The following is a 20,544-nucleotide window of genomic DNA, read 5'->3' as shown; positions in this document are numbered from 1 at the left end:
ATGCAAAAAGTGTGAGAATGGTACAGTTACACTTATACAGACTTGCCTTGATCTAGGCATTAACTTAGAAATGAAAAGACTTAATGAGGAGTGTGTTATGACACACATGCCCAGTCCACCAGCACTAATGAAAAAATTAGAACAAAGCAGTTGATGATGAAGTGCTGCACACATAACAATCACACTACATCATAAAACCAGCATTCTTTCACCATGTGGATAATTAGATTTAGTTAATTGAACTGAATGAGTACAACAAAATAGAACTACCTAGCATCCTTCTCTGAGCATTAAAGCCAGTAGAGCTTTTGAGCTGACATCAGACACAGTCTCATTGGCTGAGGCTACACCTAGGCATACTGCATCATTTCCCCACTTGAACAGATGTTTATTCAGATAGTTAAGTGAAGGAAGGTAGTTTGAGAATATCTTGGTCCTTAAACATCTATTGTCAGAGCAGGTGTCCTGCAGTGTCTCTGAATCCTACTAATGGGCATCCATTGTTGGCCAATATGAAAGCAAGATGGGTATCTCACACGTCTTTGATACTGTTTGCAAAATCTCTCCTTGTGTGTGGGAAGAAGTAAAGCCTGGACTCTACATGTTGTCAGCTTATGTTTACAGGAAAGTTTCAAATAAGTTGATTTAAGAGAAGGACACAAACAAGGGCAAAACAGAATTTGTCTGTGTTATTATTGTTCAGTATGTACGGACAGGAATAAAGCCATGACAGTCAGATGACAAGGTTGAATTTGGGACTTTAATATCTGCCTGTCCAGAATGTGGAAATCATTTTATCTTTCCCTCATGACAAATAAAATGTGCAAAAAATCCTTAAAGAGAATAGTTATATTACATTGAATCTGGCCTTGCTAAGGAAACACCGAGAAGGGGTAATATATTTTAAAAAAGGTCAGTACTCTTCACAACCATAGCAGACACAACTCTTTCTCAGGTTTTTATCCTTTCATGTGGCAAAAGATTATGACCTACGTTTAGAATCGTAATTCTTAAGAAGTAACAGGAAACAAAATGTTCTTTTAAAATTGCAAACAGGCAAAACCTGTTGATTAAAAAAAAATCCACGCAGCTACAAATCAATGAACTGCTATTCTGATTTGACCTCAATCTGGGGAAAAACACTCACAGCCAATGTTATCTGCACAGGCAATTATATCATGTTGAATCAGGAATTATTGAAAGCTTTACGAGTTTTAACTTTGATGAATTGTGGTGTCTCAAAAAGCTAATAATGGAAGGTGGGCAAACAAATGAGGTATTTATGATCTGCAAAAACTAATGGGATTGACTCGCTTGTGGTGTTGAAACACTGGGACACAACCATCTTAAAAAGACAAGTTATCAGATAAGAAAGTTAATTACTGATATGCTTCTGTGCATGCAAGTCAATTACAACCTGTTATCGCGTGTGACATATTATTACTGACTCAGTGACACATTATGCCATTAGAAATGAAAAATTTTCCACATGTCATTCAATTTCCATCATCATTAATACATTCTTTTTAACATCTTTGGCACAAAAAAAGCTGACTCATACTCAATTTATCATAGTGCAGCTTTGCAGCTTGCAGGATGTACAGGACCCAAGGGTAAGGTTGAAGTGGGGGTTGTTGGGGCGGGTGAGTGGTTATTCATTTAAAAAATTTGTGACATCTAACTTTGTTTCTAGGACACGAGCTGTTCCATCTCTGGTGTGATGAACTATGAGACAGTCATGTCAAACACAAGGTTGACAGAGAGCTTTAAAAGGTAAAGTTGGAGATGGAGGTGACGTTGGTAAAACCTGACATTCTATTCTCACTTTGACATGATTTGCTTCAGGGAGCTGCTGCCGTCAAAATTATGTTTGGTTCATCTGAAGGCCCCCACGGGACGTCAAATTGCTACTAGCAGCACCGAAATTCATCTGACGTCATGTCTGCATTGAATCCAATCTAGTTCCATCGAGCCGAGCCTCGTGAACAATAACAGCATGAAAGCTCTCACGTCAGGCAGCACTCACATCCCTGGCGCCTCTTACGCGCGGACTTAAAAAAGAAACAAATATGGATCCCAGAACAATATTAACAAAAATAGAAAAAATGAAAACAGGCTCATTTCTCATCTAACGATGGGAGAAATTTAAAAAAGACACAGGTGGGAGCTTCTGTGTGAGCTTGGTAATACTTTCAGAGTGAGATATAGTCAAGAATATCTGCTGAAATGGGTGGATAAAAATGTTGGAGTGAAATTGGTGCTCACCCTTTGGTACAATTTCATGTAGAGCAGCGCTTCTCAAATAGTGGGGTTGGTCCCCCTAGGGGGGCACGGTGCAATGCCACGGGGGGCATTGCACCACTACAGTAGGTAGCAGTGGTAGCAGTGGCGCTCTCATGTGAGGTGTTCACAGGGAGTATATTAGCTCTGTGGCGTATGAACATTTTTTTTAAAAGGGATGAAAAGATAGGCGGAGAGGGACGAAGATAATGAGACAAAAGCAAGTTGACCCAAAGCTAAGACGAGGAACTGACAAAGCGTCTGTAGCGCGGGGCTTCATTGTGACTACAGACCGGGGTGTTTAGAGTGCTTAAAAATGGTGGCAGCAGACAGCATGAAGTCAAATAAATTGAGATACCACTTAAAGACATTACACCCCAATCACGCTGATAATTCGCTGGAGTTTTTTAAGCAAAAACGTGCCAAATATTACCAACAATCAACCCCCTTTTGTGAATGCTACTTCAGTAAACCAGTGAGCACTGATAGCATCTTATAAGGTGTCATACCAAACTGCTCGGTGAAAAAGACCCACCATAACAGAGGAGATAAAAACATTGAGCAGGAGCTGAGAGTTCAGTATCTTGCTTCAAACTGCACCATGAAAAGCTGTATACTGCCTAAATGAGCTAATTTTAGCCATTGATCCTGACATCATTTTGATAAAAAAAATAGAATAAATCAGCAGAAATCGTTGCTGTATTTTTGTTTTTGTAGGTCAAGGTTGTTTTATATATTGTGCTCTTCAGTTAATGTTGCTGAACTGAATTTGAAGTTATTATTTATTGATTTTATTTAATTTTATTTTTCAGTATCAAATGGTGCAATAAATTGGTCAAAATTGGTTACAGTTTAAACAAGGATTTATTTATTCTTTACATTTCAGGCAAATTGATGCACTCAAAACCTTTTCTGCTACAGATTAAAAAATAATGTTGATAAAAAGAATTTTTGAATGAAGTTTTTTTCTTTTGTTTTCTTTAATGTCAATAAAGATACAATGCTATGCAGAGTTGTCCTATAGCAATTTTATAGACAAATTATATTTATAGTGGCAGTGGAGAGTGTGTGTGTGTGTGTGTGTGGGGGGGGGGCTCGCAAATCTTTTTCTTCTTGCTAAGGTGGGCACAACAGAAAATAATTGAGAAGCGCTGCTGCAGAGGTTCAGATTATTCTTTTTTTATCTACAAAGTGCAAAAACTGAAATAATAATGTTACCATTCTAGGATTTTAATATTGGTAATCAGAAAAATAAACCATACACATGACAATACATTTAAATGACCTCATGTATTTCAAGCTTTCTAATGTAGTTTCATATTAATAAAATATTTAGCCAATATATACCATATACCATATATATTAGTGATAAGCAAATATTCGCAGATATGTAATCATTAATGTATTAGTCTAGTGTTATATCTAAGCATTGCTGTGATCAGTCATAACAAATAATTTGGTCAATAGATTAGATACGTCTTTAAAACTATGAAACTTTAGATGCATCTTGAAATTTTAAATTGTTAAATCTAAAAAAGGTTTAGGACCAGAACTCCTCACTTCTAACACCATAAATATCCACAATGCTGCATTCAGTGGACTCTGAGGTGGAACATGTGCCATAATCTATGTCGGTCAATATCGTCCTTTCAGCAGATCGCAGCAGCCTTTCGGACTGACCTGAGAGAGCCATTATTCGGAGTGGCCTTGGAGTATAATAACCGTAACTGATAGACCTTCCTGCTGTTGCATCCTCATAAATCATCCACTGTTTACTATTCAATATGGATTGTCAGGGGAAGCTTTGTAAGATGCAGAAAAAGACACAACTTGCTTTAGCTGTCTCATGCATTACTTTATACAATGAAAGACCTGTTAAAAAGGCAAAATGGTGGCATGTGACTGATATTCTTTTGTTCCTGCGTGACCATAATCGATAACATTTGATTTGTCATTATATATATCCTCTGGGATGAATATCTGGATTATTATGTAAGCTTGCTGGGGAGCTGAAAAGGACCGTGACTCTGTAAGCAGAAAAATCTTTTCTGTCATTCTTCCCTCCACTGCCATGCTGCAAAGACACATAATAACACTGGAAACAATCCATATATTTTTTGTTTGTATGTATGTATGTTCATTCCTGTCAGCTTAATAGTAATAGCATGTATTGTCAGGCAAGGCAGTTTCAAAGCTTCGAGGAAAAAGATGTGTATGAGTGAGTAGCTGTTGAAAACCTCTGCTGAATGTCAATGAGCATAAGGTCGACCATGTGAAGACAAAGAGGTGGATTTGCCTATAAGACAGACAGCATGTATATAAGTGTCTCTTATGATGACCAAGTTATTATGTCTTCTCTTACGTTGTGTAAGTGCTGAAACCACCAGGACATCCTCACAGCAATCCTTCTCCTCTGTGTGGCAAAAGCTGATTCCCATTAAATGCTGGGGATTGTCATTAATACCAGCTAATCTATGAACTGGTACAGCTACTCAAGACATCTACATTCTTTTCTTTTTTTAAATACAGTATTTCTTTCCCAAGTAGAAGTACTCCATCAGCTTTTTATGTTTCCTCAGCTGTTGACTTGGACTGAACTGACATACCACAGACTAAGGTACGTTTTTCCCCTTTATAACAAGTACGGAAGTCTCCATGAAGATTAGACACTCACCTTCAACGAATTTGCCGCAGGAAAAATAAATACATACTTTTCCATTGATGAGTAAAGTTCTAAGTATGCCATCAATATTTTGTCATACTTTCAGAAAGCTTTGTGATCAGCAGAGAAGCTTCTCCACACAGATTTGGCTCATGGTATGATAACTGGTGACCCCTGCATTACACTGAGGTCACACACGAGGTTGTCTTCCATGAATGTTTATTAATTTGCCTTATAAGATTTAAAGCAACTAGATAAAGAAAGATGTAGTGTGATTTATACAAAAAGCCCATCAGGTATGTGGAGAGTTTTCTACATGGTCCAGCAATTCTACCTAGGTAAAAAACAAACAAACTAAAAAAAACCAAAAAAATAAACTGCATGAAGGGGAAACTGAACATGATATACTCACTGTGTGTTGTTGTGTGTCTGTGCACACAGTAGACACACAACAACAACCTAATTCTTTCAGCCCGAATGTTGTTTTCATTGAATTAATCCTGGGAATCCTTCCTCCCCTCCCTACCTCCGTTTGTTTGTTTGTTTGTTTGTTCATTTGTCCGTCTGTTCGTTGGTTCGTTTGTTCATTCATTCATTTAGTCATTCATTCCCTCACCACAAACACATTGCATTGGGATCTCATTGGAACTGCACCAAATTTCACACCTTCTGACTTTATTTTTGTCAAGACCTATGGATAATTAACTGAGATTTTTGATAAAACACATGAAACACCCTGTCTTTCAGTTTTCTAAAAGGAACTGACATTTAAAAAAAAAAAATTCACACCAAAGCTTTAAAGGTTTTTTTGGAGGGGTCAAATATCTTCAGTAACTTTTGCCTCATCTTGCTGACAAACTAACAAAGTCATGGAGCAGTAATTATGGAGCAGTTGATGAGGGCAACATCCTTTACGTTTAAGGTTGATGTCCACTTCATGCTGAAAATGAATAAATTAGGATGGAGGTACGAGGTGCAGCAAAAGGCAGACAAAACAAAGCGGAAAGACTAAACACACCTTTATAGGACATAGAATACGCAATAAAGTAACGGGATTGGAGAGGGAATTCATTTCTGACCTAAATGAGCTGTAGAGTAACCCATGCAGTGTATCATCACTAGATCTCTATGATTCTTGTCTTTCCCACATACTGTGAATATTAAGAACGGTAGATGCAAATATTGTGTGTTTGTGTATGTGTGTGTGTGTGTGTGTGTGTGTGTGTGTGTGTGTGTGTGTGTGTGTGTGTGTGTGTGTGTGTATGTGGGGGGGGGTTTGTAACAGAGATGTCTCAGTTACAAGATCACTACATACGATGCCACTCTGTATTTCATGACTCCTCTTTTATGCAGGAACTCAGTAATCTAATTTCATCCTAATCTGATATATTTGTTAATGTTGTGATCATGTATCTCTCCAAACAAAGTTGCTTAACTGCATTTTCCTGTGACATTGTGTTCAGCTTGTCTTGTCGTGTAATCCTCTTAAGAATGTTCTCCTTTCCTGCCGAGCTACTGATGATGTACATGTCACTACCAAAACAAAAGCCGTCTGTTTCCTTACCATTTAGTGGGACACATCTCAGGAGAACCCAAGAAACACTTTCCTACAGTCAAAGATGTTCTTCTGAATACGCATACGGTGATTGTGATGAGCACAGGGTTAAGTTGTCAAGTGCTTGACATTGATAAAGAGTTAAAACCCTAGTATAAAAAAAAAATGCTGGAGGGAGTGTGAAGCAAATAAACAGAAATGTGATGCTGCTGATAACAAAAAATAGATGCTTGGTTCAGAATAGAGACACTCATTCTAAAAAAAGGAACACAGAAACATGTGTCTTAAATGCGAAATCTCTAAGCGACAATTCTATTCCTCCACATCACAAATTTTTTTTCAAAAGGATTTCCATCAAATACAATATTTTATTTTTTGGAAATTAGATAAAAAATCCACCAGAGTTATCTCAATCCACATGGAGATTAATTCACTTAAGGCCACTGAAAGCACAAATGGAATCCTTTCTATCTTTTACCATAAAGAGGAAGTCAAACCAGAGAAGCTGAGGGTGCTTTCACCTCTATTGTTTCAGTCTAAATTTTCAGACTTTTCAGTTTGATCAATAAAAGTGGACAGCATTCTAGGCCTTTAATCAAAAACAGGAAGATGTAGCCCTTGTAAATGATGGTGACATTTACTCAGTGAGTAACACAAAATGTGACTGATAACCCTTATGGACATTCTTCACTTTGCACCATTTACACTGGAGGTGATGGGATGCATAAAGGGTCATTGGAGAAAAAAATAAACAGGTAACAAATGAAGGCCTAATATCTTCAAGCTGTATGTGCCGTACCTCTGGGAGTCCAGCAGGTCCCTGGGTCTGATGATGGACTTGACCATGGCGTCAGGCCGCACCGATTTCTGAGGCGATGTTTTCGGGCTGGAATCCGACTCTCCACTCTCCTCATCTCCCATGGCTTTAACGTAACTGCTACTCCGCATCCGACGGCAAGGGATCTCGTCATCTTTCCCATCACCAGGGTAATCCCCCCAGTCATCCTGGGGCACCTGGATCACACGGAGAGGATACGTTAGACACAGCATCGTAGTATTATAATTTTATAAAGTGGGAGAAGACTATTTGGAGTTGTGGCTCCTGAGGTGGATCAATCTTAATTCTTTATAATCAGTGAACTCTTTCGGCTTTCAGCCCAGAAAGAAAAATGTTTTTAGAAGCAACAGTAGGTTACCTTATATGCTTGGAAAGGGATAGTGAGTCAATGGGTATTAACTTTGGTGTAATCTGCAACTACATCATACAGGAGAACCTTCATAAACATAAAATATGGTTATTTTTGTGAGCTGTTTTTTGGGGAATTAAAAGTTGTTCACACCTTCAACAACTGCTCCATATTTCAGTGTTTAGCTAGGTTATGAAACGCTGAAAAAGTTGACTGAAACACTTAAAATTTCTGCTAAAAATATGGCAAAAGACAAAAGAACTGTCTTTGCTCAAAAAATCATATTGTACTTACCATCCGGGCATCAAATTTACATGTAGCAATTTTCTTCTGAGATTTAAAGAAAATAAATTACTCTTATCACAATTAAAGTGAGAAAGAAATACATTTTCTATGTATGAAGTTAATATTCTATGAGGAACAAGTGTCATGAAGATATTCTTAAATGTTAAGTGAGGAGTGAGTAAGAAGACAAACAGGATCTTGCAAACAGCAGCACCAAGTCAAGTTTAATGCACTTCAACTTGCAAGCCTTTCAGAAGAGAGTAATTTTTTATTAGTGGACTCAGCTTCATGCAGTGCACGTTGCTGTTATACTAATTATAACCAACCGTTTTCAAAGGTGAAGAAAAATGGTCACAGTGAAAGAAAAATGGTTTCATGTTGTACATGTTATAATAAATGCTATTTTATGATTCTAATAGGTTTCCATACTGGGATGGTGGTTTAGCTTATGAAAGTCTGCTGGCCCAGCTTCACCCACTCATGTAATGAAGTGTTGATGGTTTCCACAAGCTCATTAAACACAATACCACACTTTCTATATCTCTGACTCATACGCCATTGTTTTCTCGCTTTAGTTAAGCAGTACAACGGAGTTCAATTACTTCAAAAACAACAGTATGAGCTGAGTCAGGGTCTGAGCCTCTCCCCAAACACATAAATGAAGCAACACTCCATAAGAATAAATATCTCTTCTTTATTTTACTTTTAAATACATTGTACACGGCTGAATGAGTCAGACGACTGACATTACAAGAGCCTACAAACCATACTCAATGATAATATATGATGTGGACATGCATGATTTTGTGGACCATGCTTGGTTCAGTGACTTTGAAATTCCACTCCACTGCCAGTCAGTGACTAAGCCTTTGCTCAGAGGTTGACAGCGAACTAGGTGGCAGCTGACTGGCAGTGGTAAATGTCAGCAGGAGATAGACATCATTTCAAATGTCACTAATGCATCAGATGCAAGACTAATCATTCTACTGATGTCAAGCTATTGTAAAGTAATGACCAAAATGCAGTTATAATTATAAATAAATACAAGTAGAAATAATCTCCTCCAAGAATACTTTGTTGAGAAAATCAACAGTCATACACAAATTGCCAAAAATTACACTTTGGTGACGATAGAGATGCGTCACTTTCATCAAGATCACTGGAAGCATCTGTCTAGATACCGACAGAATGACTGTAATCCTGCTAACCTCTGGCAACAGTGCCGGACCCCCATGATTAATATTCTCAAAAGTGTCACATCAAATCAAAATGGCTTGAATAATTGATCAATTATGGCTCCATTGCATCCAACTCTGTGATAATCACAGAGCACACAAGGAGAAAACAGCCTCTGACTCTCACATTTGATCTGGGTTGTGATGCAGCTAGACTGAGTTGACAGTGTGTCGCCTTAGTTTGTAAGCCTTGACAGCAAATTGCGCTGGAAGGTTTTGGTGTTATGCACACTGTAAAAGGTAACAGTATAATAACACAACAAGAAACACCTCCACTATATGAGTCAGTCACAGAAATACAGTCATGGATTAAAGAACATACCATAAATTAAGAACAGATAAACTTCCTGTGATGGCCTTTAAGACACAAACGTGTACAAACGCACACACACGCATACACGCATACACGCACACACACACACACACACACACACACACACACACACACACACACACACTGATAAGTCATTCATCTCCCTTCCAAAGGCGGCCATGCACCAGCTACCAAATGGAGTCGATGGGTTAATTAAGTCTTGGAGGGGTTTGATATTTTTAGATGTCTAATTAATGAACGGAATGCCAGAGGACAGGCGCAAGCTGTGGTGAGATTTGTTTAATTTGGAGTCACTGATAAACTGAATAGATTGTAGGGTGTCTCCCCGTGAAGATAAGGAAACAAGCTGTGCAGCCGCACACCCGTATCGACTGCTGTGAAAACACACATTGCCATCCCAGCATGCTCAGGCTGTAGCTGAAACGGCGCAAGCTTGACAACATGGACAGCCACCTGGATATGAAGAGCCCAGTACGAGAAGACAGATTCAGTGTGGGTTTCACTGCACATACACAAGCCTACAACTGAGGGACGTTGTAATGAATCTGTCAATAAATAAATGTGTTCTCCTTATCAGCACATTTTATGGAAATAAACGTGGAGCCCATTGCAAAAATGACTCAAGGTTTGTGGTAGCCCTGTGAAAATTTACAGCTCAAGTGTGAAGTTTCATATTTAAATTCTTCACTATAACAGAATGTTCCCTTTAATAAAATGGATTGTGCTCTATAAACAACAGCTGTAACTGTGGGGAAAATATTTCTACTTAAGACTGTACTCCTGACTGTTATGACAGGTTGTACAGACATGAGGGTTTCAGTATTGTTATGTGTCCTTTAATCCAACTAACAATAAAGGCAGTGGGAGCAATGAAGTGACATCTGTTTGAATTAGCAATAATGAATAGCAGGAGTGAGGGCAACAGTATCAGTGTGAGCACTAGTGCATCTAGTAGCAGAAGTAGTAGGTGTACTACTAGTGGTGGTAGCAGTAGTAGTACAATTATAGAAATAGTAGGAGTAACAGTAGTGTAACTTATGAAATTGGCAGCAGGAGTGACAATAGCAGTGGTAGTGGGAAAACGAATACTTGTAGTAGAGGGTGTGCTCCAACTACAGGGGCATCACACTCCTCAGCCTCCCTGGTAAGGTCTATTCAGGGGTTCTGGAGAGGAGGGTCCGTCGGGAAGTCGAATCTCGGATTCAGGAGGAGCAGTGTGGTTTTCGTCCTGGCCGTGGAACAGTGGACCAGCTCTACACCCTCCGCAGGGTCCTTGAGGGGGCATGGGAGTTCGCCCAACCAGTCTACATGTGTTTTGTGGACTTGGAGAAGGCGTTCGACCGTGTTCCTCGGGGGGTTCTGTGGGGGGTGCTTCGGGAGTAGGGGGTACCGAACCCCTTGATAAGGGCTGTTCGGTCCCTGTACGACCAATGTCAGAGTTTGGTCCGCGTTGCCGGCAGCAAGTCGGATTCGTTTCCAGTGAGGGTTGGACTCCGCCAAGGCTGCCCTTTGTCACCAATTCTGTTCATAACTTTTATGGACATAATTTCTAGGCGCAGCCAAGACGTTGAGGGTGTCCGGTTTGGTGGCCTCAGTATCGCGTCTCTGCTTTTTGCAGATGACGTGGTGCTGTTGGCTTCATCAAGCCGTGATCTCCAACTCTCACTGGAACGGTTCGCAGGCGAGTGTGAAGCGGTCAGGATGAGAATCAGCACCTCCAAATCTGAGACCATGGTCCTCAGTCGGAAAAGGGTGGAGTGCCCTCTCCAGGTTGGGGATGAGATCCTGCCCCAAGTGGAGGAGTTCAAGTATCTTGGGGTCTCGTTCACGAGTGAGGGTACAATGGAACGGGAGATCGACAGGCCGATCGGTGCAGCGTCTGCAGTGATGCGGACTCTGTATCGGTCCATCGTGGTGAAGAAGGAGCTGAGCCGAAAGGCAAAGCTCTCGATTTACCGGTCGATCTACGTTCCTGCCCTCACCTATGGTCACGAGCTATGGGTCGTGAACGAAAGAACGAGATCCAGGATACAAGCGGCCGAAATGAGTTTCCTCCGTAGGGTGTCCAGGATCTCCCTTAGAGATAGGGTGAGGAGTTAGGTCATCCGGGAGGTACTCAGAGTCGAGCCGCTGCTCCTCCGCATCGAGAGGAGCCAGATGAAGTGGCTCGGGCATCTGGTTAGGATGCCTCCTGGACGCCTCCCTGGTGAGGTGTTCCGGGCACGTCCTACCGGGAGGAGGCCCCGGGGACGACCCAGGAGACGCTGGAGAGACTATGTCTCCCGGCTGGCCTGGGAACGCCTTGGGATTCTCCCGGAGGAGCTGGACGAAGTGGCTAGGGAGAGGGAAGTCTGGGCTTCCCTGCTTAAGCTGCTGCCCCCGCGACCTGACCCCGGATAAGCGGAAGAGAATGGATGGATGGATGGATGGATGGATGGATGGATGGATGGATGTAGTAGACATTTAACAAGAAGTAGAAGTAGGGCAACTAGTATTAGTAGTGGTATGAAGTGGTAGTAGTGGCTGTAGATTAGTAGTACTAGCAGTGTTATCTGTAATAGCTGTAGCAGCAAAAGTGTTGACAGGTAAATCAAAACAGGAAGGGTTGAAGACTGTACATACACCATACACTGTACATGACCATACACTCATTTCCTCCCAAAACACTGCATTGGTACGTGTTTTAAGTCAATGCTATTTCTTATTTCTTTTCTTGTCTTTTGTTCTCCCTGTCTCTTCTTCCCACCTGACTGGGAAGAACACCTAAATGTATGGGTTCCAAAACAATGCCTGATTGAACTGTAACCACACTCCCACCACCAACTCTGGTCTCTCTTTCATACATGTACACCTACTTGCAGTACTGAAATGTCCTAATGCTATTAGATGTTCACACACAAGTGTAAAGTACAAAATACAGGAGTATTTAAAAGTAATTCTAATTCTGATCCAAGTATAAATCAACTATAAGCAGTACAAACTACTATTCCACATATAAAATTGAGGTATTTCAGTGCCCTGTCATGTTCACAATCGGGTTGGCATGCTACAAGTAACTGACCATAAAGCAATAGTGCTGGACCAACTTAAATTTTAGGCTAATACTTTTTTTTTATTAGATTAAAAAAAGTATTAGGATTTTGTGAAATAAATCTTTCATCCATTACTAAATCCCTGCCTCTAGCATGGCTAAAAATATTGATGTCTTGAGTGGGGGGTGGCTTATTTTCTTATTCCAGGCAGCAATGTGGCGCAGTGGGTAGTGCTATTGCCTCACAGCAAGAAGGTTCCAGGTTTGATTCCATTCTGGTAACTTGCAAAAGATAGGCATGACCGGGTTGTTGTATATTTCCAGTGCAGGTGCAATGCAAGCGACTGATGCTGAACAGTCATAGTGTGTGAAATCCATAAACAAGTGTGCAGTTTCTTTACTTGCGGTGCAGTAATGGAAATAAGCCAGAACTCAATGGAACCACGAGACCTGCTGCGTTTCAAAATGCTTTTTCTTGACCTAAAATTCTGACTTCCTTTAACATACTTTTACAACTGACGGCTGAAATAAGAGCATTCTCAGGGATTGCTCAAAAGTCACACTGGGAAACACCTTGTCATCACCACAGAATTAGAGGGAGACATGGACTGGACTGAGCAGGCCACAACTTGCAAATACTAAATATTAAAGATTAAAAAAAAGAAAGATTTCTACTGTTGTAATGCCATTCGTCTGATTTTCTACTGGATTCTACAGCATATATAAATATATATAAATGTGGGCAAATGGTCACTGACCATAAAATCACACTGATGCCTCAGGCAGCAGAAATGAGTATTTCCTGTCTGACCCATGTGTCCCTGGGGGAGAACCTTACGGAGGTTTGTGGCCTGAAAGCTATCTGGGAGACTGGGAACCCCTGAAAGGAAAGGTAAGGGAACCCCTGTGTGGCTGTGTAATGGATGTTAGTGCAGCTTTACTGTTACTGCACTGTGCCTGTTTCAATTCTGCTGCTTTGCACATCCTTTTTCATAATTTAATCAGCAGCCTTTCTACATCTCAAGCTTCACCTATGGCAAACCAACATGCCAATAATTGGCTTATTAAATCCCGCTGCAGTACCCCATCAGCAAAATCATCAAAGACTAATCCTCCCTTTGTAGGACAGTACTGTATGCAGGGAGAGCCAGGTCGGGTTGCTAGAGCTGCTGACCTCATCTGGGCTCAAAGTTGTCTTAATGAAAATGATTGTGCAGTGAAGTTGTGGGAGAAGCAGGTGGAGAAGGCCTACTGTAGCTGTTTCTGCAATTTATATGTGTTTACAAATCAGTTTATTATCAATGAGTGTAATTTTAATATTAGGGTCAATGAACTTTATTTCAAACTCTATTATTTTCACTCCCATCAAAAATTGTGTTCAGCACACACACACACACACACACACACACACACACACACACACACACACACACACACACACACACACACACACACACACACACACACACACACACACACACACACACACACACACACACACACACACACACACACACACACACACACACACACACACACACACACACACACACAGCCTGTATTCTTGATGTAGGTTAGGATTGAAAAGGAAGAGCAGGAGTTTGGAGTTTGGATAAGGAGGTTGTTTTTTTTTCCAGCTTTCCTCTCCCCCTCTCATCGACTGAAAAAAAACTTGGTGACTCACACATTAATAAATCATCTAAACATAAGAAAACACCAATACCTACACACATTCTCACTCATACATAGACAGAGAGTAAACACACTCTCAGGGTATGGCTTGGTGATGAGCTACAAAAGTAGCCAAGGAGGAGCATAAACATCCATCTCCTTCTCTGTTTCCTCCTCTTTGAGCGTCCGTGTTACCACAGGCAGAGACCTGTATGCTCAACTCCCCTTCCATCTTCCCTTTAAAGCATCTTCCTGCTGTCTCAGAGGACATTGATTCTCCTTTGAGGAGGGACGATGTGTCACCCTGCACCGATTGGATTGATAATGCTGGGCTAAATTTAGCCCTGCGGCAGGATGTAGGAAAGGGGATATTTTTAGAAGTGTTTATAGTGCCGCGACTTGGGCATCGCCGCTGCTGAATGACCAATTGGAAGTGGTGGAGGGGGGCGCGTGGTGTCCACTAAACACTGCCACTTTCTCATTGAGAGATGCACTTAGTGGAATTGAGAAAGATTTAAGTGCACCATCTGTCTGGTTTAAACTGATCATTAGTTATGTTTTAAAAAAGCCAGTTAAAATTAGGCCTGTAAAACATTTTTCTGTTGACGTAAGCGTAGACTGTGGCTCCAATGGCTTATTTGAATAATGTATTGGTTTTCTGTTTGTCTCAGTTTCCAATCCATCCCAGACACTCTCTGCCTTAAAAATAAGTCTTTGAGTCTTTTTTCCTAATGTGCTGAAGTGTTCAAATTATTTTGCTGCAGGCAGTACTTACATGATGTGACCACATATCACATTGTTGTCTATTGAGTGTTGTTGTAAAATCTGTTTTTCCAGGATTTGTAGTGTGAGCTTTATAAGTGTGCCTCTTTTTCATTCCCCTCCTTCATATACCCTTCAGCATGCACATCAAACCACAAGACACTTCTACACTAAGTGCTGACTCATTCTGAATTGATCTAAGCAACACTACAGGGTCTCCTGCTGAGGTGATCAGAGACCTGAGCTAAATGCTAACCTTTTTCAGGGCTGGCAACTATGTAAGATCGAAGCAAATAACTATAAAACTATTGATCTCCAGCCTCTATTGTCATCTCGCCTATTTTTCTCCACTCGCACACATCATTGATGGAGTGACTTGATTTGCCCCACTGTGTTAGTCCCATCTGCCACCAGGAACATGCTGAGCCATAGGACATGTCCATATAATAATACCAAGGGCAGTGAAAAACAAATCAGTGCTTTGTAGACCAATCAGAAATCAAGCTGGGAAACTTCAATCACGTCCTTATTTTACTGCGATGCCTGTAGAGAAAGGATGAGTTTTGTTGCACACGTAATCTTAAGATTTGATACGGTATTTTCTCACTCTACTAGAGATCCAAGGGTTCATATGAATTTTACATTACGATGAATCAACCGCTGTAGAGAGTAAAATAAAAAATATTGCTTTTATCATCTTTTCAATTGCTTGTCCCTATCATGTTGTTTCATCCATATCCCCATCTTCTTCTTTCAAAGAACCGCGCCATCCACAAAACTCTGAAAATCATCCAAACATATTTACCAGTCTGTAAAGCTCTTCCTACAAGAGTCATCACGAGCAGGGTGCAATTTGTCAGGGGCAAGGTGGGGGATCACCCCCCCCCCACTTGGGTTTTACATCTCTATCACTACTGAATTTTATTCAGTTTTATTTTTAGGAGGACAATTCCGTCAAAAATTTTAACAAAAGAAAAGAAATAACAGGCAGGTTGTGACAGCATTTTCTTACAGGAAGTCATACATTGCTGGCATTAACTCTCAACTTGACTTGAATTGTCTTCAGTCTTGATGTTCTCAAAGGTCCCCATGCACCTAAATATATTGTGTGTTCGTTCCCTGTTCAGAAGTTCACTATAATGTGGGTAATAGAAGGACATAACTCTACAGATGGTGTGTCAACAAAAACACTGTCTGAAATTTGCTGTTATTCTGACATGAAATCTTAATCTATGGGGTTATATTTTACAGACTGTTAGCATTAAGCTACATCCTCTTGCCATGTTGGTGTGATCGGTCCTAATCTACGGTCCTGAAGCCACATCGTCTTCCACATCGTAGCTGGCACAGGAAATTATATGTTTCATGTGTATTAAATATGAATATTCAACTGGTCAGAATTTATGGGCACAGAGCCTAGTCTTCACTTAAAAAAGAATTGGGCCTGTTGATTACCAAACATCCCCCCTCTGTATCATTGATAACTTGCGCCCTGATTAATAGTAAGGTTAATCAGGGTGCTGATTTATGTTGTATAACTCAAAAATGGCATGTCTGTGGGTAGTGCAAGAAAAAAAAACAATGGACACAATAATAAGTATAAGTTAAACTGACCTGTAGATAGTGGCAGGGCCTCAGGTTGGGTTTGAGGTCTGTTGGTGTCATGGGCTTCTCTAAGTTGAGGGAGGACTTCCTGTAGGCCTCTTTGGCTTGGCTAACTGTTAGCGTTGACCAGGAGCTCCTCTTCATGAACTTTCCCTCTGGTGCCATGTTTATACTGTCGCAAGCCGAACACTTGACATCATTGTTACTCTTAGAGGCCTTTAGTGACAGGTCTCCAGCCAGGTGTCCGTGCACTGAGTCTGGGTAGCAGTGACTGATGTGGTCCACAGGATGCCGTGACATAACGCTAGGTGTTCTGTATGTGCTGTCACTATCCAGGTTATCATCTGAACTCCACCAACCTCCTGAGCGATGCTTTCCACTGACTTCAGATTTACGTTCTTTGCTTTTGCTGCGTTTGCTGTGTTTATGGTGGCCTTGGTGGTGGTGATGGTGGTGGTGTGAACTGTCCCGGTGTGAATCACTTTTGTTACCGTTCATCTTGGAGGACCCTTCTAGAGAGTGTGACTTTGTAAAAAGCTTCTGTACTGAGTGAACTAAGTGACGTATTCTCCCAGGGCTTTCATTGCGCTGCTCTGTTGTTGTAGTTGTGGTTGAGGTGCGTTGGTATTGCAGTGTGTGGAAGCCATCCCGATGCAGTGGCATCTGCTTTTCAAATTGGTCCAGGAGGCTTGCTGGGATTCGGTTCATTTTGCCGCTGCCACCATGTGAGGATGAGCCACCGTCATCACGGGATTCCCTGCTGCCAGAGGTGTTACCACCGCTGTCCCGTGTAGCACTTCCGTAGTGCATGCGAGGGAAGGTACTACTAGAGATGGAGTGGTCGGTAGCTGACATGGACACTGGCATCACCATACACTCAGAGTGGATGGAGCTCCGTGGGGAGCAGCGATGGTGACTCTCAAGAGGGCAGCTCTCAGTTGGGCTGAGGAGGTAGGAGGGAGGCCGTGAGTTGCCATGGTGGAGGTGATGGTCCAGAGAACTGTCGCATTCAGTTAGGCCACAAGTGTGGGCTGAGGTGGGACAGGAGAGTTGGAGCTGAGCAGGGCGGCCACCAGAGAGACCCTTCATGTTCCTGGGTGGAGGAGAGTAGCTGTCCTCATCGAAGTACTGCGAGGGTGACCATGAATACTGCAGGTCTGAAAAACAGAGACACAAACAATTAGATCACAGGAAAAGCTTTTCCCAGACAAAGAGATATATTTTATATTCAACGCTGAGAAGGTAAAAAGCCTGGTACCCGATGACGGAATGGTCATTATCAACAACAGCCTCATTTTCCACTTCAACTCCAACCAAAAAGGAAACCAAAAGAAAAAAAAATCAAACGTAGTACAGCACTTTTACTAACTGCGCAGACAAAATGTTCCTTTCCCTTCTGTTCAGATCTGGAATGGCAAAATACTTAGAGATTGGGAAAAGAAAAACAAAATGAGAGAAATGAAAAAGAGCAGCAGGCGACAGGTGAGAGCTCAAGCTGCCATTCAACCAATGCAAAGTGAAATGATAGCATATCACTCTGTGGGGCTGGTGTCATCCGTCAAAGCCCTGAGCAGAGTGCTGCGAGGCATAACACCAGATTGGTGTCCTTGGGAGACGATCATCAAATGCAACCTCACTCGTTTTCTTTCTGTTGGCCATGTACTCTTAGATTAAAACCTTATTCTATGTGATTGGTCAACAAGGACAGCACTCGTTTCCAATCTGTTTAACTTCAGTCGGTACGTGTATGCAATTGTTTATTTACAAGTCTGTGGTCAACATGATTACAATATCTTGTTGAATCACGTCAGTAAAATGGGGCTAAAATTCCATATAGCACAATTTAAAATAACCCCCTTAAAAACTATTAGTCTGTGTAATGTAGCATTTCACTTGGAAACAAAAATAGAATACAAATAAAATAATAAAGATTCCATAAAATCAAAAGCCTACATTTAAGTGTTTTTTAGTAAATTTGTTTAATTTTGGCAATGATTATATTTTTATATTTTTTCTTGTTTTTAGAAAATAGTAATCTTATTGCCTCCTTTCCATTTCTGCTCATTACCTGGTTCTCCATGAAAGGCTTCATATTGTAGTAAATCTCAGCAAAATCATATTTCAAACAGTTCCATTCCAAAAGAAATTAAACAAAAAAAATGGCACTCATAAGCTTGTTTGCTCATCGATGATTCACCTCATAAATTTATGCACTTTTCCTCCCACTGTATCACCATAAATTGAAGGAGATTTTTTATGCACCACAGTTAAAGGGAGATAATAGAGGAGTTTTGGCCAAAGAAGTACTTTAAGTACACCAAGAATTATCAAACTAATGTTAAGTACAATGGCACTACGTTGAGCTCACACTAAAACACCATCAGGTAATATGATTTCTTTTCACATTGTGCTTTTTGCAACAATCTTGAACCCTCTAACCAAGTTAAATTAAATCCATCTGTTATGCAGTTGCATATAAAGAAATGCCTTGCGCCACCCCAGATCCACTTTAAAATTTAGTAGATTTTTCCCATCTCCATGAATAACCCTGTGTAAACATTTCATAAAAATTTGTCAAGTGTTTCATAAACTATATAGCAGATAACCCACTTGAACTAATCTCTTATCTTCTTCACCAAAAATAACTCATCAAAGAATATCAGCAAAATCATATCCACTATATGGAGGTAATAAAGAAAATAGTAAACAGCAAAAAGACATGTGATGTAACCTCCTTGGCAGAATCTATTTGTAATTTTATATTTTATTTATATTGAATTTCATATGTGTTACAGAAACTTAATGGTTGTTCACCAAATTGAAGTAAGACACAACAAATCTGTACAGAAACCAGAAAAGTTGCAACTGAATGAATAGCCTTGACATTGCCAAAAAGTTCATCATCTCTTCAGCTTTAGCACCTTTATTCTTATTTATTTAATCTATGATTGAAGGTTTTTTCAATCAATTCCGTCTGTTTGTGTGAGAAATAATTTTCTCCAACCAGAGAGATTAAAAGAAAAGATGTGGCTGACCCAGATATAACACATTTACTCTTCTTTCTATTCAAGTCTTAGCACCTATACTACCCACAATGCAACTCAACACCCCTAAGTGACAACACTTTCGCATGTTTTTCAGCCTTTAATCATTTTTATTAATCAAACCAGTTAATGAACTCTCAAGGCTTTTTTATTTCATTTTCCATTTGCTGATGAAGAGAGTGTGTGGAATTTTAAAGATTTCAGCCATAATTAATTTGTAAGATTAATTTATAGCTCACACCATAAATTTAAAGAAGTTTTTTTCCCAAAGAAACTGTCCTACAACCAAGAACTTGTGATATAGACCAAAAATAAGCTGCAAGCTTGTTCTTGCAGCTATTTTTGTTTTTGCAGTGTTCCTGCTAAAAATTCACTGTAATTAGTTTTCATAGATGCAGACATGCTAAATTTATATTGTGCCATAATCATAATCCCATGGATCTTGGATCTTGTCACTGCACCGAGTTTCTTACTTAGCATATTATTCCTCTTGGTTATTTAATAGCTCCTACAAAGTCTCACAAGAGAATGACTTACTGTGCTGTAATCTGTGACTGACATTGAACATTCCTTTTCATCTACCAAGTTGGATGCAATTCGCCGCAGCTTATTTTTAATAAGGTCTAAGATATCAACACCTGAGGTGCAGCCTTACACTTCTACAGCCATCCTCCATCTGTCAGACTGAAAACAAATTCTCGTTATTTACCATTTTCGTGTGAGAATATCTAGTTGGCAGCTTGATTTAAATTTAACCCAGGCTACTAAAGGCACGCATGACGAGAAAAAGGATAAGACATTCCCTTTGGGAGGAATGATTTTGTAAGACTGCACAAAACTGAGGGCGGAAAATGACTGGGACAGATGGGAACTTACACATTAAATCATGTGGA

General features: G+C 40.4%; 1 protein-coding gene across 1 annotated transcript in view; it reads right to left on the bottom strand.

Moving 5' to 3' along the window:
* The window catches only part of dlgap2a (discs, large (Drosophila) homolog-associated protein 2a), a 45,822-nt gene extending 28,336 nt beyond the window's left edge, over window positions 1–17,486 (bottom strand). Inside the window, exons 1-2 of the mRNA XM_068338914.1 lie at window positions 16,617–17,486; window positions 7,297–7,511 (exon numbers count right to left, since the gene is read on the bottom strand). Of these exons, the coding sequence (XP_068195015.1) occupies window positions 7,297–7,511; window positions 16,617–17,480 (1,079 nt within the window). The 5' untranslated portion in view covers window positions 17,481–17,486. The remainder of the gene's footprint in view (window positions 1–7,296; window positions 7,512–16,616) is intronic.
* Between the last annotated feature and the right edge of the window lie 3,058 nt (window positions 17,487–20,544).

This window comes from Antennarius striatus, chromosome 17 (genome assembly GCF_040054535.1).
Source record: "Antennarius striatus isolate MH-2024 chromosome 17, ASM4005453v1, whole genome shotgun sequence".
Lineage (NCBI taxonomy): Eukaryota > Metazoa > Chordata > Actinopteri > Lophiiformes > Antennariidae > Antennarius > Antennarius striatus.
The sequence above is the reverse complement of the archived record's forward strand: the minus strand, read 5'-3'. Positions and strand labels throughout refer to the sequence as shown.